General features: G+C 40.8%; 1 protein-coding gene and 2 pseudogenes across 1 annotated transcript; 1 reads left to right on the forward strand and 2 right to left on the reverse strand.

The window, feature by feature from the left end:
- Nucleotides 1–4,869: 4,869 nt before the first annotated feature.
- LOC140930724 (uncharacterized) lies at nt 4,870–6,233 on the reverse strand (annotated as a pseudogene).
- A 95-nt stretch (nt 6,234–6,328) lies between these two features.
- On the reverse strand, nt 6,329–7,159 carry LOC140930725 (uncharacterized; annotated as a pseudogene).
- A 14,253-nt stretch (nt 7,160–21,412) lies between these two features.
- Nucleotides 21,413–22,282, forward strand: LOC140930655 (uncharacterized). The gene has a single exon (XM_073380374.1). It carries the CDS (start codon nt 21,413–21,415, stop codon nt 22,130–22,132), a length of 720 nt encoding a protein of 239 aa, XP_073236475.1. The 3' UTR covers nt 22,133–22,282.
- Nucleotides 22,283–27,056: the final 4,774 nt, after the last annotated feature.

The following is a 27,056-nucleotide window of genomic DNA, read 5'->3' on the forward strand; positions in this document are numbered from 1 at the left end:
GATCACAGCGATCCTAGCGATGATATGGAAACCAGGCTTAAGTTACGCATCTTTACTAAATAATACACGTTTCAATAACTATAATACTTAGTCAGCAGGAAGGATGTATCATGTTGTTCACTTATTCATGTTTTAATTGCAGGAACGAAACAAAAGTCTGTTGAACTTTGTAAGTGAGAGAAAAAGCTTGTTTACTGGATTAACAATACTCGGTACAACTTCCAAAAAAATAAGCTGCCTTTCAAACATCTAAAACCACAATTTATAGGCCGCATACTTTCAAATTAAAGTCGATATCTAAATATCAATTATTGTTTCATTGGAAGAGCTTTGAAAATACATGATCTTTTATACTCTTCCTCACCCAGTGAAGCTGATCAAACACAACTCATAAATACGTGCGCTCTACTGTTCACAATAGCCAAATTCGGTCATAAATGTCTTGAAGTAGCATCCACACTAAAATATAAACCCTTGAACAACTGCATCACTGTACACAGCGTTTGAATCATCAAGATATTTAATGTATGCTTCCAAACACCTGTAACCGTGTTTAAATAGATGCCAAGATCTCATTGGTTCCTAACCATCAACACATAGTACCTTCAACCTTATTGGCTCTTGCAACAAACATCCGGACATACAAAGCCACAAAGATACATACGCTCACACCACTGACATATGAGCTATGTTTTCAAAATAACTCAAAAAGGAGTTTTCTTTGATATACAAACTAAATCTACATCGATGCATTATTGGATTTCATGTTGGGATCTGGAAAAGTGCTGGTTTTCCTTTACACCACTGACGCTGTAAACTGTATTGGTAATCTCCACTCTACAGGGTGTGCAGAAGGGTAAAAAGCATTGTGAAAGCAGAGTAAAAGGTAAATGCCCATACAGCTTGAAAATATGTCATAAATGGTATGGTATAGTATATCTTTATTGCGCCTTACTCTCCGAAGGGAGGCATTGGTCTAGTTACAATAAAGGTTTTTATAACTACAACAAGTTGTATAAAATATGAAAGGAAACAAAATTATACGGCATATACTATTTCGATAATAATTATACTATAATGTAATTAACTAATCAATTAGATTTTTGACTCAGGATCTGTTTTCGTTTTTTAAACATTAGATGGGCATGTTTGGCTATAACTTGTGAAGTACTTGCATTGTCTAATCTGAGTAAATATAACGTTCTATCATGACCTGTTAAATTGATGAAGGTTGCATCATTTTCAGAAATATGTAAATAAAGTTTCTGTCTAAGACCATCGTATTCAGTACAGTCAATTAAGAAGCGTTTCTCGTCTTCTATCCAGTGTCTTTTGCAAACTAAACAAAGCCTTTCCTCTACTGGCATGGAAGCTTCTTTATTTTCATATTTCCCTGTTTGTATGCGTAAAGTATGAACTCCCAATCGCAGTTTAGTGATACTGATTCTATGAGCTGGATTTCTAAGTATCTTTAGGTATTCTTCTGAACGATAATCTTTTTTAATTTCCTTGTTTGTATATTTTTGTCTAGAGCTATCCGAAATGTCGTTTTGAGCTTCAAACCAATCTTGAGAAAATTTTTTCTGCAACTGTTGTTTAATGCTAGAACGAGTGTTCTTAACACATTGCTGGTTTTTTATCACCTCGTTTTTGTGGTGCATTTGTATTGTTTCGTATTGAAAGCTTCATTTAAGAGAGGGTTGTCTGATTTTTGTTCTAATCTTTGCCAGTAACATAAAAGGGAGGCCTTTATGTCTATAGATAAAGGGTATAGGCCAAGTTCTGCTTTACAGGCTTTGTTTTCTGTGTACCATGGGACATTTAATGTTTGTTTACAGAATTTAATGTGAACTTGCTCAATTGTACTTTTATCAAAATCTGTCATATAAGATATTAGTTCTGGTCCCCATATTTCACAACCATAAAGTAGTATTGGTTTAACAAGGGCATCAAAAAGTTTATTCCTTGTCTCGACCGCTGAAGAATCAATGTTTGAGAGTAATCGTTTAATTGTGAAGACAATTTTGGTAGCCTTCTTACTAAGAATTTCCTTTGCACAGGTGTAACGACCAGATGATATCATTTCTATTCCTAGGTGTGTTTATTTGTTTGTTTGTTTTCAATTTCTATAGTTTCATTTGCATATTTGAAATTTGTTGGTTTTTGTTTTGTCCATTACCGCTAAATTTTGTTATTTACTTTGACCTTCCATTCTTGAGCGAGTTTATAAATTACATTCAGCAATTGTAATCCTTCTGGTAAATTACTAATTACTAACAGATCATCAGCATACATGAGGCAATTTAGTGATTGATTTACCTAACTTTACGCCAGGGCAGTTATGTGCTCTAAGATACTCCGGCAAGTCATTCATAAATAAAGAAAATAACACTGGGCTTAAGCCATCCTCTTGCCGTATGCCTTTGTTACATAAGAAGCTAACAGTCATTGTGTTGTGATTAACCTTCACATAACTCCTAATTGATAAATACATCGATTTGATGACCTTCAGGAATTTTCCTTTTATTCCTTCCCTTTGTAGTTTATATATTATTCCAGACTGCCATACACTATTCAAAGCCTTTTCATAGTCAATAAAGCCAACATAAAGTTCTTCATGACATGTTGTTTGGTGTACTTATGAAGGAGTTGTTGCAAGATGAATAAACTATCTGTTGTTGTAGCATTTGGTCTGATTCTAAATTGTTCCAGGTTGAGAATGTTATGGATTTCGATTTATTTATTCAACCTGGATTGTAAAATTGATGTGAACAATTTGCCCCAACAACTTGTCAAAGTGATTCCTCTGTAATTTGCTGGGGACCTTCTATCAACTTTCTTTTTGTAAATGAGTTTTATCACGCCAATATTCCAGTCAGTCGGAAATTTACCACTGTTAGGTATATCATTGAAGATTTTTCTAGTGAGGGAAGCAAAAAATATCGACCATGTTTGATCATTTCATTTAGAATATAATCCACGCTGCTTGCTTTCTTTGTCTTAAGGTTTGGTATATGTTCGTGGATTTCTTTTGGAGTGATCGGTTTTCCTAAGATTTCATCATCTGTCAAATTTTCTGTTTCGTCCGAGTCATTTGCAAAATTTGTATTTTCATTTGTTTCATTGTTATCATAAAGTCATTGTCGAAAATGTTGTATCCATGCTTCCGGAGATATGAGGGTTTCTTCTCGATCGTACTTTCTTTTCGGAGTTTGTTGATCTGCCTGCAAACGTCTTGACTGCGTTCCAAACTTAATGCATTTATCTCATTAATAAGATTACTTTTGTATTTCTTATACATCAATTTGACCTGTTTTTTATATTTCTTTTTAAGGGCAAAATATTCCTTTTGCAAAGATCTCTGAGTTGTAGGATTCATTTTCTTTGCAAGGTGTTGTAATTGTTTCTTTAACTGTCTGCATGTATTGTAATACCACGGTTTGCTGTTTTTAGTGTTTTTCCATTTTTTCTTTGACAGTACCAGGCTTATTTTAGCTGTGTGCATTATTAGTTTGTTGAAATGCGAAATGTCGTCATCCATCGAAGGATAATCTCTAGCGTTGAAAGATTTGAATTGACCTTGAATGTCTGTGCTTGATAGTGCACTCAAACTTTTCTTTGGATCCTGTCTTCCACAGGAATGTTTTAGGAGTGTTTTGAACTATTGGAGTCTTTTTAGTCTGTCTTACAGGTTCTTCATTAGATTTGTCCTTCATTGAGCCAGATTTGGAAAATGGTATTTTAACACTAATTGGACAATGATCGGTATATGGGGTTAGGGTCTGCACTTGAAATCTAAGTATTGACTTAAGGAGTTCTTTGCTTGCAATTCCATAGTCAACAGTGCCCACTCCTGTTCTCTGATAGGAGGTTAGCTTCCCATCAAGATCACCTGTTAGCTTACCATTCAAAATTTATAACCTATTTGTTTACAGTATAATGTGCATTATTTCGTTTAGGACAGTGTTCAACAAGATGGTAGATATCAGTAGGTAGTACAGGGCTGAGTGTATCATTTTCAATAAAGTCGTTTAATGTCCCCGTTCTAGCAGTAAATCGCCAAGCAGAATAATCTTACCATGTTCAGATAGATAGGGCTCTACTCTCTTGACAGGCAGTGTGCATACTGCGATTGGGTTGCACTGTGGATGTAGAATTTTCACGATGACAGGAAATTAAAAATAATTGCACCATTAGACCTCTGACCCAATGCAGCAAGATAAATGTCTTTCCTCCATGAATTGAGTATCTCATCTGACATTCCAATCTTCTCAGACTTCTCTCAAAGATCCTTCTTTGCAATGGAAAGTTGTACCTTCATCTGCGAATGTGAAATAACATGAGACACTATTCAACGTGTAGTTCATGCTTAAGCTTAGTTCAATTAAGAGTGTGAAATATGTTCATTAGATAAACACAGAGAAAATCACAAACAAAAAATGACGACTACATAGAATTGCTTTATGTCAAATGACAACCTTTGACGCTGATTTTGGAACTTCTACTGGCATTAAAGTTCTCCTCTTTGCTTTTACTTCACCTTTTACTGAATGGGTAATACCCACATATATAGAGGTGTCATGAAAAAGACAGTGCAATTGTTAAAAACTTGACTAGTCCTCTCAATAATGTAACATCGATGCTTCGTTTTACTTTGGCTTAAACTGGTACAGATTACATTAGCCCATGGACTTTGAAATAGGGATCATATTCCATCACTGTTGCTGCTTAAGAGGAATGTATTTAAGCTAGCATAAGGTCCTCAAATGCCTTTGACGGTGAAAACTACATGTTAATAAACTCTTCCAATTGGCAGTGTTTTTCCGCATAAATGCTTCTGTCGGTACCACATAGAAAACACACAAAGGGTAATGGGCAAAATTCTGGTGGCAGGGAAGCGCTTAAATCTAGGGATAAGGGGACCAGGAGAGAAGCCCTCCTGGGGGGAGACAAGATCGAGTGGTACCGGGGGTAGCCACCCTGGACAGGAGTCCTGATCAGTCTCCGGTGGTGAGGCCCATATCCCCCAGTACAGGAACTGAGGGGAACCAGGAGGGGTGGCCCTCCTGGGTGGAGTACAGATCAGGTGGGACCGGGGGTCCACACCCTGGAGTGGATATTTTTCCGGACCTGTCTCCAAGGGCGAAGCCTTACTGTGGGGTAAAGTGCAGCCAGGGGTTGCACTTCTCTGCCACGGATTGTGGAGCATGGGGAGACAGGGGACACAATCCCCCCACAGTAGAAGGGGAATAAAGTTGGGCTCCGGCAAGAAGAGGGAGCCATACCTTCTGTTCCTATGAGACTTTGCAAGTGATCTGACGAGAGTTGAAGACAACACTGGCTGTCCTGAAGTTAGTTATGGACTAGTATTGGCTAAGAGTCTAGGTACTTCTAAAATGGTACATTTAGGGGTCCTTATATAGCGTTCATAACAGTCTGAGCTCCAGCGGCCTAGAACTTTAATAAGCCAGGGTGGAAGGCCAGCTTTGGCTGCTGTGGTGGCGGCTCCAATACGGAAACTGTGGGAGTAGAAATTGTTGGCAGGGAGACCACAGTGGTGAAGAATTGACCTAAGGTCTGTTGTGAGATTGTTCCGTGTAAGCCATTGTCTGGGTTGGACGAAGGCGAACAGAGGGTGGCTTGATGTTGGCTGGACTTGAAGGAGATAGTCTTTCATGGCCATCACCGAACAGATAGGTGACGAGGACTTTGCAATGGTGATTGTGTGGCCCTGTCTGAAGGGGTCAGTTTTGGATTGTTTGATGTGGACTAGCATATGGCTGGGTGAGTGGGAGTTGGGTACCAGTGTGATGTCCTTGGAAGTGAGGTGGACAGAGGGGTCGAAGGGGCCATTGCAAGTGAATTCACTGGATCTTAAAAACCCAATAAAGGCAAGGGTGAAGGCCGCCCAAAGCATAACATGGTCCAGGTTATAGGAAAGTTCGGGCTTAAGGTAAAGAGTGAATGGAATGGAGAACTGTTATGGTAATGGGAAAACGGTCAAGCCACTTGGTAGGAGTGAGGCGCTTAATGCCTGTCAGGACCTTTTGTAACCTATGCATGTCATTGAGCTTAAGAGGAAAGTTAAGCTCCCGATGAAGGTCCTGCACTGCCACCAAGTACAGCTTAACTGTTTCATAGGATATGGTGTTGGCTAAATGAGATGCAAAATACATCAGGGTTATCTCTGAGGCTGGTAGGAGGGGGTTTGAGGGGCCTACTAAACCGTGCATGAGTGTAAACGTGAGGAAGTGCTTAACGCCAACTTGATAGGTGCATCGAGTGGAAGGGGCAAGGGAAGCATGAAGGTATCGCTGTACAGAACCTCTCAGATGTTCATCGCTGATGGAGGGATGGTGGAGGCTGTGGGAGAGGCTGAGGGAGCCAGGGTACGGAAGCGGTCCATCTGAAAACGGGAAAGGGAATCAGCGATAGAATTGTCTAAGCCTGGGATGTGAGTAGCTGTGAATGCAAAGTTATATTGGAGCGTTTGAAGTGTGATTGCTCGAATAAGGTCCATTACCCGGGGGGACTTGGGAGTGTTTAGAGTTTATGCTAGCCACCACTGACTTGTTGTCACACCACATGCGGATTCTTTTGCCGGACCAGCAGGGCCCCCAAAAAATACAGGCCAAGTATATGGGAAATAGCTCCTGCCATTCAATACTAATACCCCTTTTTTGGCTGAGGGTGTGGTGGGGGAGCCAGTGGCCCTGGAACCATTCCCCTGCTAAGAAACCCCCATACCCAAGGGAACCAGAAGCATCAGTGTATAGCTGAAGCTCCGGGGGAGAGGTGGTCTGGGTATCTAAAAAGAGAGACACCCCATTCCAATTTTGGAGAAAATGCTGCCACATAGAAATGTCCTTACGGAAACCGGAATTAAGGCGAATATGCCAATGGGGGAACTTGATACCCTTTGTAAGGTGGATAATGCGTTGCAAGAAGGGGCGGCTGGGGGCAATAACCTTACAAGCAAATTGAAGGGTGCCAATCAGAGACTGTAGCTCCTGTAGGGTAGCAGATTTCCTAGTAGTCCACTGACAAAGGGCTTCCTGAATGCGGGTGAGTTTATCCATCGGGAGATGGGCTTCCATTTTATTGGAATCTAGTAGGATACCCATAAATTCAAGGCATGTGCATGCAGGGAAGGTTTTCCCAGGAGTAAAAAGGTGCAAAATTTGGCATAGAGCAGTCATGCATTTTGATCTGGGAGGGGAGGTAGCAAAAAAGAAATCATGTAGTATATGGATAACCTTTGGGATATTAAGTTTAGTTTGAATGATCCATTCAACTGCAGAAGAGAATTCATCAAAAAGGAAGGGGGCCGACCTGAGACCGAAGAGGAGGACCATATCGAAGAAATAGAACCCTTCCCATTTCATACCCAGAAGTTCCCAATCAGAGGGGTGGATAGGAACATTGCGAAATGCTGATTTTATGTCTAGTTTAGACATGAAGCATCCTGGACCGAGATCCTGAAGTATGGCAATTGCGTGGTCCACCTTTATGTATTGCAAAGAATAGGATTCGGTAGGAATGTGAGCATTGACACTGGTGGGGCGGTGTTTGGGGTAGGAGAGATGGAAAATGGTACGCCATTCCGAAGAGTGTTTCTTGGGAATGACCCCAATGGGGTATACCTGCAGGTTGGAGAAGGGAGGGATGTGGAAAGGCCCTGCTGTGTGGCCCACGGTAACCTCTTTTAGCATGTTTTTGTCAATAATAGATGGGTTGATATTTGCACAGGGAAGGTTAGAATATTTCTTGGGGGCCCTTGGACCTGAATAGCCGATCTTAAAGCCCTGAGAAAACCCTGTGAGAAGATGATTAACTGTTGTGTGATCTGGATGGCCCTGAAGGTAGGATGCAAATTTGTTGGTCAGTGGGGGTGTGAGGGGTCAGTTGGGAGAGGTAATTAGGAGTGTCCTCGGGAGGAATTGCCAGAACTTGAAGACGATTTAGGTCTGCCCTCTCTGTGGCGGGTGAGTTTAGTGTGATCTTCCCCAGAGTGAGCTGCTGAGCATCCCAGCTGGTTACACCTGTGTTGGTAAGGGCATGGGGTGCGAGCACAGGGTCGGCCTTTGTTAAAGTTGTAGCACAGGTCGGATTGGGTAAGGGCATGCCGGGACCTACGGGGAGATAAAGGGCAGGTATCAGAAAGATGATCAGTGCTGCCGCAAGATCGGCATCCCGATTTGGGGAGGCCTGTGAAGGTATCGAGGTAGAGCTGAACATCCCGTTCCCCCCACTTGGCAGAAAGGTTATGGGAGGCACGCCTTCGAAATTCCACATGATAGACATACCAAGCCATCCCAGGGAACTTTTCTGCCGCATCGTGAATCAACTGTTGATAAGCTATTAAATCCGCGGCACGAGAGGGATGTACAGACACTATAACGGCGTAATATATGGCAAAGGCATCGAGCCATCGATCGATAGAGGTGATTTTGGGCCGTTTAGAGGAGGAGGGAAGGGGAATAGTTAGACCCTGATCACCTACCTTAAGGTTAAGATGGGAATGGATGGTGTAGGTGAGAAGGGAGGTCATTGGTAAAAGGGTAGCAAAGTCCACGTACTCACCGTTGGTGATGGCCGTCGAGGTGGCTTTAGTCAGATGGCTGGCGAGGGAAGGCTGTCGGAAGTTAGGGTGAAGGAACGCTACTTGGGCTGGATCGGAAAAGTCGACTGGAGAAGAGAGGGAACCAAGACCAGAAGAAACGGCGGTGCTTCGGAGGAGATTACCTGTCGGAGGATTTTGAAGGGAAGGTTGTTATTGTGTTGTGTTTTGGCCGCCATCTTGTGGCGGTGGAGGAGGACTGGACCTGAGGCTGTCCTGAAGGTTGCTCAGAGGACTGGGCCGAGTGAGTTGAGCACTGGCATTGCTGGCACCACCATCTTGGATTAGTTGGCGGTTCATCCGCTCGTCCACTATGGAGGCGATTAAGGCAGCCAATTCCGCGTGTGGAACGCCAGTGGTGATACTGGAGTTGGACTGGGCGCCTGCTGATTGTGATGCGGGCGGTCTTTGCTGCTCATTATGTTGTAGTGGCGAGATAAGTTCGCGGCGATTCCCAGTTTGCTGGAGGTGACGTTCTCCCAGCATGAGGCGAAGAGCTTTGGTAGACATGGCGCTGTAGTCTGTTGGTTCTGCTGGTACGTTGGCGCCATCCAATACGGCATTTCGACGGTTGATGTTCCTCCTTTGCCTTGGCATGATACACTAAGTTATGTAAGTCGATTTAAGCGAAGCGATTTGTGAGGAAGTAGACCAGGCGAAAAAACGCTGTTGTGAATGAACCGGAGCTCTAAACGAACTGACTGGGAAAGGGCAGTGTAAGGCAAAAAGAGGAGCACACGTTCATGATAACATAATATGAATGGATAATATAACATATTATGATAGCATAATATGAATGGAACCTTTGTGGAGTCTAGTAATATATCTTGCTACATTACAGTGGACTTTGCCAAAGAAGAAGGATACATTGTAATCAAACAACTAGTTAGTGTTCATTGTTCTTTCTTGTACTTTGAACTAGTATTTACCATTACTTAGTGCAAAAGCTTATACAAATGTTACACGTTGTGTGACATAAGAACCGAGACATGATTGTTGCTAGTATGTCCTAAGTGCGCTTTCATAGGGCATCATTCTCAGGTTCATTAACAACAGTTTATGCTACCATAAACTTCAACTGAATCCTCTCCACTCTCGCTACCGCTTTCTTCTTGCCCTCTTTTATCCACCCTGCCGTCTTCGTCAGAAGCTACTCTGTTCTCCCCACAGTTGTCTTCTTTTCCTCTGTTTTCCTCCTTTTCATCTTCACCCGAATCCTCTCCACTCTCACTACCGCTTTCTTCTTGCCCTCCCTTATCCGCCCTGCCATCTTCCTTAGAAGCTACTCTGTTCTCCCCACAGTTGTCTTCTTCTCCTCTGTTTTCCTCCTTTTCATCTTCACCTGAATCCTCTCCACTCTTGCTACCGCTTTCTTCTTGCCCTCCGTTGTCTGCCCTGGCGTCTTCCTCAGAAGCTCTTCCGTTCTCCCCACAGCTGTCTTCTTCTCCTCTGTTTTCCCCCTTTTCATCTTCACCGGAATTCTCTCCACTCTTGCTACCCCTTCCATCTTGCCCTCTTTTATCGGGCCTGCCATCTTCCTCCGTACCTTCTCCGTTTTTGCTAGCCCTGGCTTCATCCTCTCAGTTCTCCTCCCCTTCTTCTTCGTTTGAACTCTCAGAACTTTCACTCTCTTCACTACAACTTTCTTGATTATTCTTAACGCCTTCACTTTCACTTTCTTCTTCGGTGCTACTGCTACTGCTACTGCTGTCCATTTTGCCTTCTCTGTTCAGGTTCTCTTCATTTAGCAGTGCTTAAATGTAAAAATATTACATAAATGTGGTGGTTAGTAGAGGAGTTCTGCGCGCCGGAAGCGTGCAGCGGAACACCATGGTTAAAAGAAATCTGGTATGTAACATACTATCACACTATCACAGCGAGACGTTCTGGTGACAATATCACCGTGTTTTTGGCGGCGGAAAAAACCCTAAATATTTTAGTCGGGATCAATCATCAAATTGAAGACAAAATGAAAGCAAGAAAGTTCCTAATATTCGTAGCCTTGTTCATGGACAAAAGTCTTGAGACTTTTGCTTTTCTGAGGCTTTCTCCATCAAATACACACCGGTCCGACCCCTCACCTCACCCCAGTGATTGACACGTACAGTCCGATTTTTTCCGAGATAAACCTTTGTAAAGGGTGAGGGAGGCGAGGAGGGATGATTGAGAAGGCAAGAGAATTTCGATAAAGGATGCACTTTTTTATGAGGGAACGGAGAGATGATGGACAAATATGAATATTGCGTTACTGTCCCAAGGACTATTGACCATAATTGTAGCATTTGGTTTTTACTCAGGGCGAAATAACTTTTCTTTTTAAATAGACTTTGAATAACGGAGCTTGTATCTTGGGTGAGTTTTTTTCGCCTCATTTTTTTGGTACATTTTTACAAACTCTGCATACTTGTTATTTTAAAAGTAGGTAGTGCTAGCAATGAATGCAATTTTGGAGCTGGAGTGAGTATTGCCTACTTTTGAGAATGGTATTGAGCTGCTTCCCAAAAGCAGTCTGGTATATGTACGTGACCCGCACGTTTTTTCCGTCTATTTTTTTGCATTGGCTTTTACCATTTTTCTCTTTCTTCTGCATTGCGTGGATATCGGAGCTTTGATAGGGCCAATTCCTATGAAATGCAGTCTGGATTACGACAAGGGTTCACCATCCGTCCTTCCAATGTCAATAACTTGTTTCACCTACCAAATTTGTGCAAATAGAACTTACTTGGAAATAATGTTTACCGTTTTATTTTATTATCATTTTATTGTCCAATTTTTCCTTGATCTCAATTTTGCCAGAATTCAATTTCGCTATTACAATTTATAGATTTTACTAAAATTCTCAAGCAATTTAAGGTCTGGACTCAAACAATCATCTCTTTCTTTCTTTCTTTCTTTCCTTCTAAAAAAAAAATTAAGTCTACCTCGTTGCAAGACTAGAACTATTTGTCGCAGATGAATAATATGAAATATTAAAGAATTTTAACAAATTCACATGTACAGACCTTTCCCTCCATTAATTTGGATACCACAAAAACCTTATCCACTAATTGTTGAAAACCCAAACAAACTAATGGCACGGACTATACGGCTCAGCCAATAAACAGCAGGAAAATTTTGATGGTCGAGCAATCATCATCAAGTAATTTCCCGCCCTTTTCATTTGAAAAAGTTGACAATTAAGAAGTTGAAATAAGTAAAAAGTAACTTTTAAAAACACTTCAGAAGGCATCGCGAAATATTTTAGAAAATAATGGAACTTCATTTCTTACCTGTTCGGATCTTGACTCCCTTACGAATTTAACATCATTATGATTTGTTTCAGTAGGTCGATTTTAGGGGGCACAGTCACATCTGGTAGTTGCTCCCCTTCCAGGCCAACCCCCTGAAATTGCACCACAAATGGTACCACCGTTGATTTGAAATACGATTCGACATCTTCAAATTTCTATGAAAGGATTTTACAGATCTGAAAAATTTAAAAGTCACCTTTTAAACGGAATTCTGATTGAACGTTAACCTTTACGTCTAAACCCGTTCGGGCATATTAGTCCTTTGCCATTTCTCTGTATGGAAAAAAAAGTCCGAAGGCAGGTGGGGGTTATGGTGGTTATGGTAGTGAAGCTCAGAGGCCCTCGAACCCCGTGCCTGTTTAAGACAAAATATTTTTATTTTGGTGTCCTGTTGAGTCATGACCACCTTTCTCAAGCCATCCAAAATCGAATAGGAATGTTGCAAATTTTTCATAAATTCATGAACGGTAAAGTTGGCTTGTTTGGCGCTTAAAGTATATCGACAACCACAACTTCATCCACAACCACAGACCAGGCGTCCGAAAGTAGAGATGATGTTTTTAATTACAGTGCTGCACTTCTCTCAGAAGGACTTTTCTTTATGAACTTTTTGGATGCTGTCTCAGAAGGGGATGGCCAGCGGATCATGAGACAATACAACTATCTAATGCTTTTATGTAAAGCAGATGACCCACACAGCACCAAGTATGCACTGGAGAGCCTGTGCCAGCTGCTCTTGGTGAATGGTTTAAGCCAGAAGGAGTCAGAGATCTTTGTGTGGAACAGGACTGTTAACAATCATGGAGGTCTTAGAAACAACATTCGACATGACCTAGAAGTGGAGCGTAGTAACAATTTCAACAAGCAAGGCTACCGTAACATTGGAGCAAACCTCTCAGAGAAGGCAGTATCAAGAATCTGCCATGCTGAGAAACCTGTCAGGAACATTAGTGGAAAGGTGGACAGACTTCTTCAGCGGTTTATACGCTCAGGAAAGCATATTCAACGTTTTCCTGTAGTTGACTTAGATGTACTGTTGAAAAAACTAAATGAAAGAGAAGTTTTCAAGTACCACGAGGGTCGCAGTTACAGGCATATCAAGAGTTTTGAAAGAGATGCTTTGGTAAACCTAGACATGTCAAAGATGTATGCATGGTTAAATGATCACAAAAAAAAGTTTTCTTCAGGTGTGACGGCTAGGTAATGACTTCTCTCATTGCTTCTGGTCATTTGAAACTTAAGTAAAAAAAGTCTTTCCAAAACAAAAATTAAGCATAATGTTTGAAGAACCCTTTCCCAGAAAAAATTATGTACAAGGTTGGACAAGGCTGGGGTATTCAATGGGCTTCCTTTAGCTGTTTGATTCCACACCTACTTTTAAAGTGTTTGTAACATTTTTGGCTTGGATCAAAATTAGGGAATATAAATTATGTTACAGGTCAAAATTAAATTCAGGTTAAAATGATGTTCAATTTTGTTTGTCTCCTAGCCCAAATTATTCATGAAATTCATGGAAAATGGCACATTTTGAAGTAAGAATATACCATCACAAAGTTGCAAGTTTTAAAGACGTTTGTATGGTGGTGGTGATGGTTTTGGGTGACAAGGCACAAAATTATTTTCCCTCCTCCCTCTCCCCCCCAATAATAGTTTCAAGTACAGTTGCAGATACTTTAGAGGTATGCCCAGCAATGGGGAATTTTATTTTTACTAAGAGGACTGCCAAATGTGTGCAAGTAAAAGTAGTAAGAATGGATACTATTTTTATAAAATTATTATCTTAGCGATACTTAGAATAATGCATATAACCTAACTATAAGATCTAGTGGGCTATAATAGCAATTAAATGCAATTCATAGAAAGGTAAATGAACATATAGGAATAAAGTTGGGTTCAATTATTCATTTTTTTTTTTTCCTTTGTGAACGAAAGTAACCAGGGGTGATGTACATAGTAGCAGGACTTACAGGTTTGAGTGTACAATAAGTTATATTAAATTTGTAAAAGAAAAAAATCTTTGGGAATTTTCTAACACGAATACTGTGTTACAGACCTTCGGGCCTGGTTCCTGAAAGGTCGATAAGTGTTAAGCTAGGATAAAAATTTTGATCTGTTTTTGTATTTTACATTCCTATACATTGTGTAGGGTAACATTTTGTGTTATTGTTACTGTATGTCATAGAGAAGGCTCATGTTCTTAGACGAGAAAACTTTGCCTGAAATTTACCTTAATCCTGGGTCCAATGTAACTATCTTTTGAGGAACCGGGCCTAGATAGTTAGGGGCGAGTTAAATACTTCCCCTTTTCACCTTATTTTGAATTCTCAACTGCACCTTACATGTGTCTTAATGCCTGGAACGGGCTATAACAAGAATGAAATTATACCTGACTGGTAAAGAATTAAAGATAATAATATTCAGTGATTGAAATGAGGGTGATTGAAGCGATAAAAATATTTCTTACCAATGGCAAATCACGTGCGCTTCATCCACAGCAACTGCTCTCACATAGGATATGTAGGTTTCGCTTGCCAACATTCTTCGCCATCTAATGTTGCCATGCCAAGATTCAGGTGATCCGTAAACGATAGAGAATTCTCCACTCTCCACCTTTTTTACATCCGCTGCCGAACTGATATCACTAAGTGCTATTGCGCTTACTCCAAGCAAAGATAGACGGCTCACTTGATCTTTCATAAGATTAATTAACGGAGAAATCACGATTACAATATTCTTCTCGTGATGACTTTTCACCTACAGCAGATGGGCATTGGCAAACATAAATGCTAGCCTAATGTTCGTTCTTATGAGAAATCTTGAAGGATGAATGATTCCTTGATCTGACATCTCCTTGACCAGGTACCACCCACCTTATCTTACTGAGGATGTGGTACAGACTAGCAGATGACACCGCTGTTATTTCCTTTGGTTTGCTGTATCCATGAAAAGAGTCTATGTAAAAACGAGCAGATTCCTTTCTGTCCATACCCTGTGAATGAGTGAATTGAGTTGCACAGAGACTTGAAAATAGAAACTGACAAATTGAATGCAACTGCACTGTCTGATTTACCAAATGTAACTGTCTTGAAAACAGTACTTTGCAAAAAGGTATCAAGGTGGTGTACTTTTATAAATGTAAATTGCTTCAAGACACTACTGGCTCTAACTTTGTCGTTTGACCGTTCATTTAAAGGGAAGTCAAGTTAAAGGGGGCATTTAATGGTTTGAGTTATTTTTTATATTAAAATCGATGTCCACTAATTGTGTATAATACATGAACATTGGTGTTTACGGTGGCCTACAACTGTCACAGCAAAACCAGAACCCTCACGGCAAAAACAAAATACCTCACGGCAAAACCAAAGACCTCACGGCAAAAATAAAATACCTCACGGCAAAAGCAAAGACTAAGGCAAATGTAAATTCTTCAAGGCAAAAGCAAAAACTCACAGCAAGAGGAAAAACTCGCGGCAAAAGCAAATACATGTACTGTACCTGAGCTTGGAGGAGGGAAGCCTGGAACCCAAGGTTCTCGCAAAGGATGTTGGGCCTGGGTGCAAATCCAGCATGGCGGCATTCCATGAGTGACATTCACGTTAAAAGTAGGATAATTAAATCAAGGAAAAAATTACTTGTTTTAATGTCCTCTGGGAAACGTGGAGGAAACTTGTTTTACATTTCAAAACAATACTTTGAAAACTTAAGTGTCATTGTCACTAAGGACCAGGCAGGGTCCGCGGATCGAGGTCGGCCGATTACCTCCAAATTTTCAGCATTTTTTCTCTATCAGATAAGATTACGATCGGTGGTATTTTTAGTAAAATAAAATTAATTTCTTAGAATTTTGACCACCCCCCTAGTTTTTGGTGCTATTTTGCCCACGTGAGACGGAAAATTTGGGTAAACTTCCACGACACATTTTACTTACTTGGCATTAGCCTTATTCATTTATACGAACTGTACATACTTTCCAGCCTATAACCATCTCATGTCTCCAATATAAACGAATTTGGTTAAAAATAACTTACTTTGGAGCGGTTCCAAATATCATCACTTCGTGGCTATCGCAAGTAAGAAGAATTTTGGCAATTTTCCAATCTGGTTTTCTCTAAAGTGCGGCAGTTTATATCCAGATCAAAACTATTTTTTATTAGCCTGTCATAAAGTCTTTACAAATACGCAAACTCTTATTTGGCAAGTTAAAATACCTTCGCCTGAGCTTTCTCACAACTTTAACCTAATTTCCTAATTTGCATAATTGTCGTTTTTCCCGGAAATATTTCACGCTTGATTAATTTGCGACATATTCCCGGTGTTTGTGACTAAGAGCAACACATTACTTTTTCAGATAGGTGGCCTGCATATTATACTATACTTCACTGTCAAACTCTTTGAAATATTGAGCGGTTCTGTTATTTGGTAGAAGTACACTTCAGGGAAAGATAATTTTCCATCCCTTATCTGATTATCTGCAGACAGCTGTCCTGTTCAGCTGATTTTGCTGTTTTCAATATGGATGTTAGTTTAACTTCTTCGTTCAGTTCTCCTGATTCTGCCTGTAGTTTGGAGGGCACGGGGTCGCAGGTTGTACCCCTGTTGGCGTGCAAGCTAGACATCACTGCACATCTACTAAGCCTGGGAGTCAGCTCAGGGCAACTGCGAACCGGAGACGAAAACGTTAATGAGGTTGACCTGATCCTGAATAGAGCTGGATACTTTGTTACAACCGATAACGAGAAAATGTCAATGACAATATGCCCGAGACACCGGAAAAAACTAACTACAGACTGGGCTGGCAGAAAAAGCAACACATGCTCGTATCCAAGTCATCGAGGACCGTGGAAAACTATAAAGAAACCGTGCCGCGTAAATGCCTCCTTGTCAGAAGAAATTTATCAATTTCACCAAGCCACAGTTCCCATTGGCTCGGGTAAGTACAAATCGGGTGCAGCCAGACCGCAGCCTTAATACTTAGAGTTGTAGTATGGACTTCACTGGTAAATACAAACGAAACCTTTATTTCGAAGGTACTTATTTTACTTTGTGCTAATGGATATGGTTAGTACATAAATTTTATTTCTTTATCGGAATATGCTAAGGGAATGAAGCAAAACGTAATCCGATGCCATTGCTTTTTGTATTTGAATGAGCTTTTCTCTTTTAGTCGACTCGTTCAAATATACAAAGGCATTGCCTAATTCTGTTGCATTGTCTGATATCCTTCTGACTTTTTCGGAAAAGGGGAGGGAGAGGAGATGTTGGGGTAGTGTTTCGAGGTGGATTGAAGTGGTAATTTGCTAATCAAGCACCCCGCCTGCAAGATGACGCCAAATGGGAGAGGACGGGGGAAGAGGAGAACTAGGAGGGGGAGTAGAGGGAATGGGAAGTTGGGTGGGGCTGCAAGGGACGCCCAAACACTCCTTATTTCACTCACCTTCCTTTCTTTAGCTGTTAAGAAAGCAAATTACCGCACTTTAATTTGGTCTTACGTGAGTGACGCAAACTACAGTCAATGGACATAAGTATTCGTCACTTTCAAAAATAACGTGCGCAATTCTTACCCGCGTTGTGCACACTAAGCGGGGGAAAACTAGATGCGGAGCGCGACATCGGTCAATAAAGGCGGGAAAATTATGTAAAAATAAAAACAAACAAACATCCGACTAAGAGCAAGAAAAAAATTTCAAACTTCCCAAAAGGAAACGAACAAAAGCTGTTTGTGTTTTGACACATTGTTCAGTCATTTATTCAACAGTAACTGCAACAGGTGGTCGCAAAAAAAGATCATAGTTATTTTGTTTTGCTTCTGATAAACAATATTCAGCACTCGTGAGTCGAGAAAGTGCTTAACTGTCTGCAGAGACAAAAGAATTAATTGTTACTTTGTCAGAATCCGTGAAAAACAAAGCTGAACTGTCAAGACTGTTGAACATTCTAAGAACGACTATCACAGGTGGAACAAAAGATAAATTTGATGATCTGGGGATGTTTTTGATATGATGGTGTTGGAAGTGTGACTTCAGTCGAAGGCAACAGCAACTCTGCCAAGTACATTGACATCCTAGAAAATAATGTATGGCCAGTAGTTGTTTAGTACTTAGAAGACAAAGACTACATGTTCATGGATGGCAATACGCCAGTTCACAGCGGAGCACACAATGTAAATAATTATAAAGATAAAGCAAAGTACCCTTAATGGAATGGCCAGCACAGTCTCCAGATTTAAATATGACAGAAACTATTTGGCTTTACATCAAGAGGGAGTTACAAAAGTCAATATCGCTACCAAGAATGACCTTCTTTGTGAAACCGAGAGTGTGTAGTGGAAGATCGAATTAGATTGAATAAGAAAGCTTTACCAGCCCATTCCTGATCGCCTAGACAATGTTATCAAAATGACGGGTCATCTTACCAAATACTAAGGTGATTTTAAACTTAAATTTAGCGTAAACGAAGTTAAAACAGCGTGCGTAAACGCCACCATATTGAAAGTGACGAATATATATGTCCCTTGACTGTATATTGATGGTGGGTATGATAACGATAACCATAAAGACGATGGTGACGGTATAAAGGGTCAATCACGTTGATGGTGATCGTGTTGATTATTGTTGTCATTATTGTTAATCTATTTATCATTATCATTTTTTATGACAGCTGTGTGTTCCAGCTGCCGTGGAGCACACTACAAATCCCGTAAGGCTCACGGTTTCATGTCTGGAGAGCAGGTAAGCTAGTACACATTGGCCATTCACAGCTTAGTGTAACTAAGCATAGTGTAACTGACCATATAATCAGAGGATGTTTTGATACCGCCAACAGGTGCACTGATATCTATAACAACTGACAACATGAATAACACGTACCTTTGTTGGTTTTCCTGTCTTTTCTTCAATGGGTAGCCATTTGGAATCGTTAAGGTGTGGTCGATTCCCAAGAGGCTTGGGACCTAGTTATAATGATAGCTATGTCTAGAGTTTTCAGATCGCGCGTGGAGAACAATTACTCGACTACATCTGAATGTTTTCTGAATGACAAATTGGTCTTGACCAGTGCTTGAAGAGACCAGCAACAACAAAGACGCGAGGGCACCCTTTGGCAGCGGCTAGGAAACACATATAGAGTTTCCACAGTTACATGTATTGGAGATCTTTGTGGAATTGTTGACGATCTTGTCCATAATTTGCTAATCTATTTTATTACGCTTCAGGATCCTTACTCAGACACCTTGGTGATTGGAGATGAGATTGAGGAGTCTGATTCTGCCACTGTCTCTGTCATTACTGTTTGTGAGGAGAGCACATTGCCAGCCGCGGTGTGTGCAGCGGTCTCAAGCACTGGTGAGGGGTCAGAAACAGTCTCTTTGCAGTCTCATTCGTCCCAAGCCTTGATACCAGACAAAGAGATTAGTTTATGGGTTGACGAGATGGAGGAAAAAAACAGCAAACAGCAGAAATTAAACGAAGCTGTCCACAGCATCTCAGGTGACCGCCACAGCCCCGTAATGTCCAGCCTGAACACGACCTGGGACGACGTCTCCGACACCCAGCAGCGATATTACATCCGCAAAGCTAAGGAGACTATAGTGACTTCATTGTCTGTCATCACTCCCGGTCAAGAGGAACTGGTTTGGAAGGGGTTACAAACGGAGGTACTTTTGGATCCAAACAGAGACAACCAAGGAAAGCGCAAGCGTTTTGATCCCAACTCTGGTCTTGTTGACATTTTAGTCAAGGCCTATGAGCAAGCAGGTCATTGGCAAACAAAGCGACAGATCCTTTCCCTCTTTGCAGACGACTTTTCAAGAGCTGAGCTTCAAGAGATGATCCCTGGGCTTTCCAAATGGCGCATCGACCAAGCTCGCCAACATGCAACAGAAGCAGGGAAAGGCCAGCCTCTCCCTGAAATTCCTAGTTTCCGTACAAGAATTGAGCATGAAAAGGTGGATCATTTCATTGAATATATCTCCAGATCAGAATTTGTCCAAGACGTGGCATTCGGGACAAAGACTCTCAAGCTTGACTCGGGGGAGAAAATTGTCATACCAGCAGTCATTAGGACCGTCATTCCTTCACGCATCATCAGACAATATTTAGACTATTGTAAAGAACAAGAGTTCGAGCCGGCCAGCCAGCTTTCTCTCTACCGAATAATTGAAGTGTGTTCGGCCTCTATGCAGAAATTCCTTCAGGGACTTGACAACACCACTGCAGAGGGTACAGTGGCTTTTGATCAACTCTTTTCTATGTTGGAGGCCTTAGCAGATCAGGGCATCAACGTTACTGCCACTCAGGAATTTCTAAAGGATGCAAAAAGGAACTTAAAGAATGATTTCAAGACACACATCGGACGAGGAGAACATTGCAGTGATCACTGCACGGTCCACGCACTAAGTGACAGTAGTGCATGGGAGTTCAGGGGCGAATGTGATCATGAACATTGCTACGAATGTGAGCGCTGTGAGAGTCTAGAAGGAGTACTGAAACAGGTGGCAGAGATGCAAGACAAAGCGGACATGACGGAAGAGGAGAGGGTTAGGTGGAGGTTTGAGTACCCTGAGAGTGTGCGCAACATACAAGCATGGAAGGCTCACTTGCTACGGTCAAGTAACCAGGACGAAGCCAAGCAGGATATTCTCGAGAAGCTAGACGACAACTTGTGTCTTGTCGTAATGGACTGGGCAATAAAGTTTCTGCCTGTGCAATACAGAGAACACATGAGTGATTTTTTTGGCAAGAGAGAAAGAAGCTGGCATATCAGTGCAGTAATCACTAGAGCAACAGTGGAGAGCAAGCATGAAGTCGAGTGTTTTGTACACATTTTCAACAACTGCACCCAAAATACCTTTGCAGTTCTTTCAATAATAGAGGACTTGCTGCAAAAAGTCAAACTGGAGTATCCAGGGGCGACAACAGCCTACCTCTGATCGGATAACGCTGGATGTTACCACAATGGGCCTCTGTTGTTAAGTCTTAGAGAAGTAGGGGTGAGAACCGGTGTCAGGCCAGTGCGATATGATTTCTCAGAACCACAGGCTGGCAAGGACATTTGTGATAGGAAGACTGCTGCTATGAAGGCACACATAAAGCGCTGGGTCAACGAAAAGCACGACGTCGTCACTGCTGAAGATATGAAAGCAGCACTAGAATCCCATGGAGGTATCAAAGGGTGCAGAGCAGCGGTCGTTGAGGTGGACACGACCAGGGAAAGAAACAAAGATAGCAAGATACCAGGCATTAGTGTGTTGAACAATTTCCAGTATGAGGAGTGTGGCATCCGTGTGTGGAAAGCGTACAACATCGGCCCTGGACGCCTCATCCCTTATAGCGGTCTTGGAGTTACACCACAAGGAGATACTGGAGTAAGGGTGGTAAAGCCATTTGGTCAAGCTACACACAGGGGAAGCGTGAGTGAGAGCATCAGGCACCAGTCCGAGATCTACTCTTGCCAAGAGACTGGATGCGTCCTCACGTTCAAGACCCAAGCAGAGGCAGACAACCATATGGACAAGGGCAAGCACCGTCTTGAGGTGGACTGTGAGTCCATGTATGACCGCGTTAGGAGGAAATGGGCGGGAATTGTGACAAAGGGGACGTTCGCTCCGGATGTGCCAACAACCTCATTGCAAGGTGAGAATAGTGGCAGCGCTTTCAGAGAACATGACCCTAGACCATTGGGGTGGGCTCTGAAGGTAACAAAACGACCCACTAGAATGACTGATAACGTCAAGACCTTCTTGACGAAGAAATTCGAAGAGGGTACAAGAACTGGAAACAAGGCCGATCCTGTACAGGTAGCAAGGGAGATGAAGACCCTCAGAAATGAGGACGGAGAGCCCACGTTTAAGCCTGAAGAGTGGAGGACTGCGCAGCAGATCAGTAGCCTGTTTTCACGTCAGACAGCGGCGCTGCGTCATAGGGGTATTGATGCGGAGGAAATCTCGGAGGAAGACATCGAGGCTGCTGAGTCGGAAATAGCGTTTGACACCCTTATAAGTTTGGTGATGGATGATATGGGCAAACCAAGCCATCCAATCATCGTGGGCATTAGCAATATCTGTGAACTTGTGAAAAACAAGAAGCTTGACTCACTCAAACTGGCAGCTCTGAAAGAAATCTGCTATCAGCTACACCTGACGACAAGCGGACCACTGTCAAGAAAAAAAACTTTCTTTGAGGCCATTCAAAAATTCTCTGAGAGTTGCACGTGTTTTCAAAAATAACGTTACATGGTTTTAGTAGGGAGGATCTCTATGCTTCTACCCCAATCTTCTCCATTGGGGCCTTTTAGATAGGTACAGGGAGACCCTTCGATAACAGGGTTTATAAATACTTGTAAATTAAAAAATCGTGAGCAATATAAGACTGCAAACTGAATGAATGCTATGGTAAACACAGTAAAACAAAAAAACTGCAAGGATTTTTACATACTGCTAAACACCAGCTGTCCGTCGCTATGCTTGAATGCTATCATGGATGAAACCAATTCGGTTTTCTTCCTAGACAAAAGAGCAGTGCCGGAGGATTTCAGCAGCAATGCACACAGATTGATCAACTTTAGTAACGTTGTGTCAAATCTGTTATGTCATAATGCATTAAGTTTCAATTTGCATGTCCGTGTTTAGTGAAATGACAGAATTGTTATGTTCGCCCCAAATTTGTGGACTGTCAATGTCTGCAAGATCGAAACAACAATTAGTTTCAAAAACAAGAACCTCATAAAAATTAATAATTAATTACGTGCAGGGTTATCATCGCTTGTATATAATATCAACAGACAGGTGAAGTTTTCCCGGGGAAATTCAACAACATGCAAATTAGTTAAATTTGAAGAAAGCTTACGGGAGGGGATTTTGACCTACCAAATGACAAAATAGGCTGATGAACTATGGCCACTTATCTGAAAAAGTAATGTTTTTCTCTTAGTGATAGTAAAGAAGCCAATAAACGCCTGCAACAAGTCGCAAATCAAGCGTGAAATTTTTCCCGGAAAAACTTCAACTATGCAAATTAGGAAATTAGGTTAAAGTTGTGAGAAAGCTCACGTGACGAGATTTTAACTTGCCAAATAAGAGTTTGCGTATTTGTAAAGACTTTATGACAGACTAATAAAAAATAGTTTTGATCTGGATATAAACTGCCGCACTTTAGAGAAAACCAGATTGGAAAATTGCCAAAATTCTTCTTACTTGCGATAGCCACGAAGTGATGATATTTGGAACCGCTCCAAAGTAAGTTATTTTTAACCAAATTCGTTTATATTGGAGACATGAGATGGTTATAGGCTGGAAAGTATGTACAGTTCGTATAAATGAATAAGGCTAATGCCAAGTAAGTAAAATGCGTCGTGGAAGTTTACCCAAATTTTCCGTCTCACGTGGGCAAAATAGCACCAAAAACTAGGGGGGTGGTCAAAATTCTAAGAAATTAATTTTATTTTACTAAAAATACCACCGATCATAATCTTATCTGATAGAGAAAAAATGCTGAAAATTTGGAGGTAATCGGCCGACCTCGATCCGCGGACCCTGCCTGGTCCTTAGTGACAGTGACACTTAAAACAAGTTAGGAAATCCCTAAAACCAGTGCAGTCCGTTGAGTACAAGGATGCTTGAAATTAATTTATACTTAACTTAATGCACTAAAAGGTAAAGTTTATGATAATTTACCGAGGCCAAAATAGAAATGATAACCAAATAACAATGGGGCTTACATATTGCTATAACAGAGGGGTTTATGGTCAGATTTGGTCTACATTTGCCTGATTTTAGTCCAAGAGGTAATCAGGAAAGAAATTTTAAACAACACATATAACAAGCATTGAAACATTCATATTTATTTTTCACCCGCACTATACCTAGAACCAGCAACGTGCACGCAGTGCGATATTGAACAGACTTTGCAGGATGTCTAAGACCTAATACAAATTCTTTAACAAACTGAAAGATCAACTCTTGCAACTTGCTGCAAATAAAATTAAATGTAAAATAGAAACCCAACAATACTAACACCACACTTAAGTATGGCTACGACTTGTTTTGGAGTCTAAAAACACCATTATCAACAACTACGAAAACCTGATCTAATATTCCTTCATCTACTGCGTACAATATACCCTTGTCATGCGGCATCCATTTTATATTATCTCAGGAGAAAAAAAGCTTTGTTTATGCACAGGTACCCTCGTAGAGAGAACGAGGCTAGCCATGCATAAACAAAAGCTTTTTTATCTCCTGAGACAAAATAGTGACCACGTGACAAAGGTCTATCGGCGCAAGGTTAGTTGGTTTTGGTTTCCTCCTTGATAATTACGTTGAAATTTGATTTACCCTGGACTTACTTATCTTAAACCAGCAACATGCACCCAGTGTGATATCGCACAGATTTTTTAAGAGGTTGAAGACCTACAATAATGTTATACACATTCTTCAACAAACTGGAAGATCAACTGTTGCAACTTAAATGAAATGCAAAATATAAACCCAATAAAACTAACAGCACATTCAAAGAAGCACTGTTTCGGATTTCAAGGAAAACAGCCTTATCAACCACTAGGAGAACCTGATATCTACTGCACACCATAGGCAAGGTTGGTTTGATTTGTTTCCTTCTTGATAATTACGTTAAATTTGACTTAGACTTACTTATTTGGAACCAACAACATGGACGCAGTGTTATGTCGCACTGACTTTTATAATAGTAACCCAACAATACTAGCAGTGCATTTAACTAATTACTGTTTCAGAGTTCAATGAAAGCTCCCTTATCAACAACTAGGAAAACCTGATCTAACATTCCCTCATCTACTACACACCATAGGAAAGGTTAACTGGTTTTTGTTTCCTTCTTGGTAAACAGGTTGAAATTTGCTTTAAATTGGAGTTACTTATCCGGAACCAGCAACATGCATGTAGTGCGATATCGCACAGACTTTTTAGGAGGTTGAAGACCTAATACAGATTCTTCAACAAACTGAAAGATGAAATCTTGCCGCTTGTCGTAACTTAAATAAATGCGAAATAGAAACTCAACAATACTAAAAGAGCTTGTAGATGAGACTTGTTTTTGAGTTTAAAGAAAATCCCTTTATCAACAACCAGGAAAATTTATTCTAACATTCCTTCATCTACTGCACACCATAGGCAAGGTTGGTTGGTTTTTGTTTCCTTCTTGATAACTTCGTCCACATTTGATTTAACCTGTGATGAGAAAAAAAGGTAACCTTTACATGCATATAATTTTCACTTAAAGGGACAGGTTCACGGTTCAGGGCATGCTCATTAATCAAAATGCTGTTTTCTGCCAGCAGATGCTGAACCGTCTATGCAAGAAATATGATCATGTCATAATGTTGTCAAAGAACCAATCTTGACACTCCCCTGGCAGTCACTGATCAACTCAGGTGCAGATATCTGTAAAGTAATCAAGCATGGAATAAAACCTTTGGCTCAACAATAAATTTAATGTTGGTAGTGTTGGCATAATCCACTAATTTTTTCTGCAGTTTTAGTACTCCTCCATCCTACTTCAGGGTTACTCTGAAATACACTTCTAATTTGAAATACACTCTGAGATCACTGAGATACATGTGAGTGGGATAATTAACCGATAGAATTAGCATACGCTTAACTGTGAACCTGTCCCTTTTTATTGTCACTAATATTCTACAGTAAACGTATTTGGAAAGGCCACTTTATTGGGGTCTGCACTTTTTGTGTTGTTGAATTTCTTTTTAACGAGTTGGTAACCAAGTAGAAGACTGATTAAGGGCTGTCATTATGTTACAAATAGTTAAGGCGAGTCCTGGGACTCATCTTGTGAAAAATCATGCGTCCCAGTTCAGAGCCACCGAGTCCTAGTTCAAAAAACAAAAGCTCTAAACTCCTTAATTGAAAATGCCTGGGCCTTTATCCAACCAGACAGATAGAGAGATAATTGGTCTGTATTACAGTTTATAGTCTCAAAAAAAGTGCGTCTTGTGTTGAAAAGTACTACAAAGATTTTAAAAGGAAAGGCTAATTAAAGAGGGATCTGTGAAAATAGTATTACACCGTACCTGGGGAAGAATGTTCAATATTGGAGGCTAGCAGATCTTTTCATCCACCGAAGTAACGTGTCCATGAACGCCCGCAAATATCATCTGCAAAATAAACATTTATTGTTGTAATTAACAGTAACCTATAATTTAAAACACCCAGTGTGCTGTGACAAACTTACTCTTTGGCACCACAGCTTACAAAATATGGTGAAACAAAATTGGAATCATGTCAACTCTACTAATAATAATACTTAGTGGTGAAATTAATTGAATAAGGTCACTTGACTATACAACAAAATTCAGGATGCAAGATAAACCTCATTAAACCTTATCAATATACTACAGTACTACTTTTACATGGCACAGTTCGTTTTCTTTAGTTTACAAATTGATATTGTTCTGTTATCTTCCCAAATCTTGATTTTTGGCCACTATTTACAGCTACGTTAGTTTCTTTTAGATTCAGTTTGCTGATTTTCAAAGTGCATCTGATAGAATGCTACGTACCATGGGTGAACTTTGTTTCATGATCATCCTGGATCCAACTCACAGCTTTGAAAGCAGTCTTTTACTTTGACTAACAAACTTGTCCAATTCTTTTCCCAGCTTTCCTCAGTTACAGAACCTCCATCTTTCATTTTGCAATAAAGCTCTAACTCATTCAATAGCTGAAACACATTAAATGAAAGAACAGCCATTATCCTACAGTGCATCTTGTGAAAAATAACCCATCCAAAGATAGTCACTGGAATTTCTGAGAGGGGGGGGGAAGCTTTGAAGGAGAAAATTTTTTAAAGGATTGTATAAAGCCAGGAAGATTGCAAACGAGAAAACGTTACATGGGAGGATTCTGGATATTTTCTGGAACGACACATTGCTGTATAAGATTTGAGGACAACTAGCAATTAACCTAGTTTTTGCAATCACTGTGCGTCCCCAGAAACCCGCATCACTTACAAATTCCAGCGACCTTTGACCGTTCCTTAGAAAGTCATGGAAATGAATTCTTTTATAAATATGCTGCTGATCAAGGGGAGAACAGTAATAACTTGTCACTCAAAATAGTTAGAGCAATACTTACAGTGCACTCGTGTACTTGTAAAAAATGG

The sequence above is a fragment of the Porites lutea genome, chromosome 3 (assembly GCF_958299795.1).
Source record: "Porites lutea chromosome 3, jaPorLute2.1, whole genome shotgun sequence".
In the NCBI taxonomy this organism is placed as follows: domain Eukaryota; kingdom Metazoa; phylum Cnidaria; class Anthozoa; order Scleractinia; family Poritidae; genus Porites; species Porites lutea.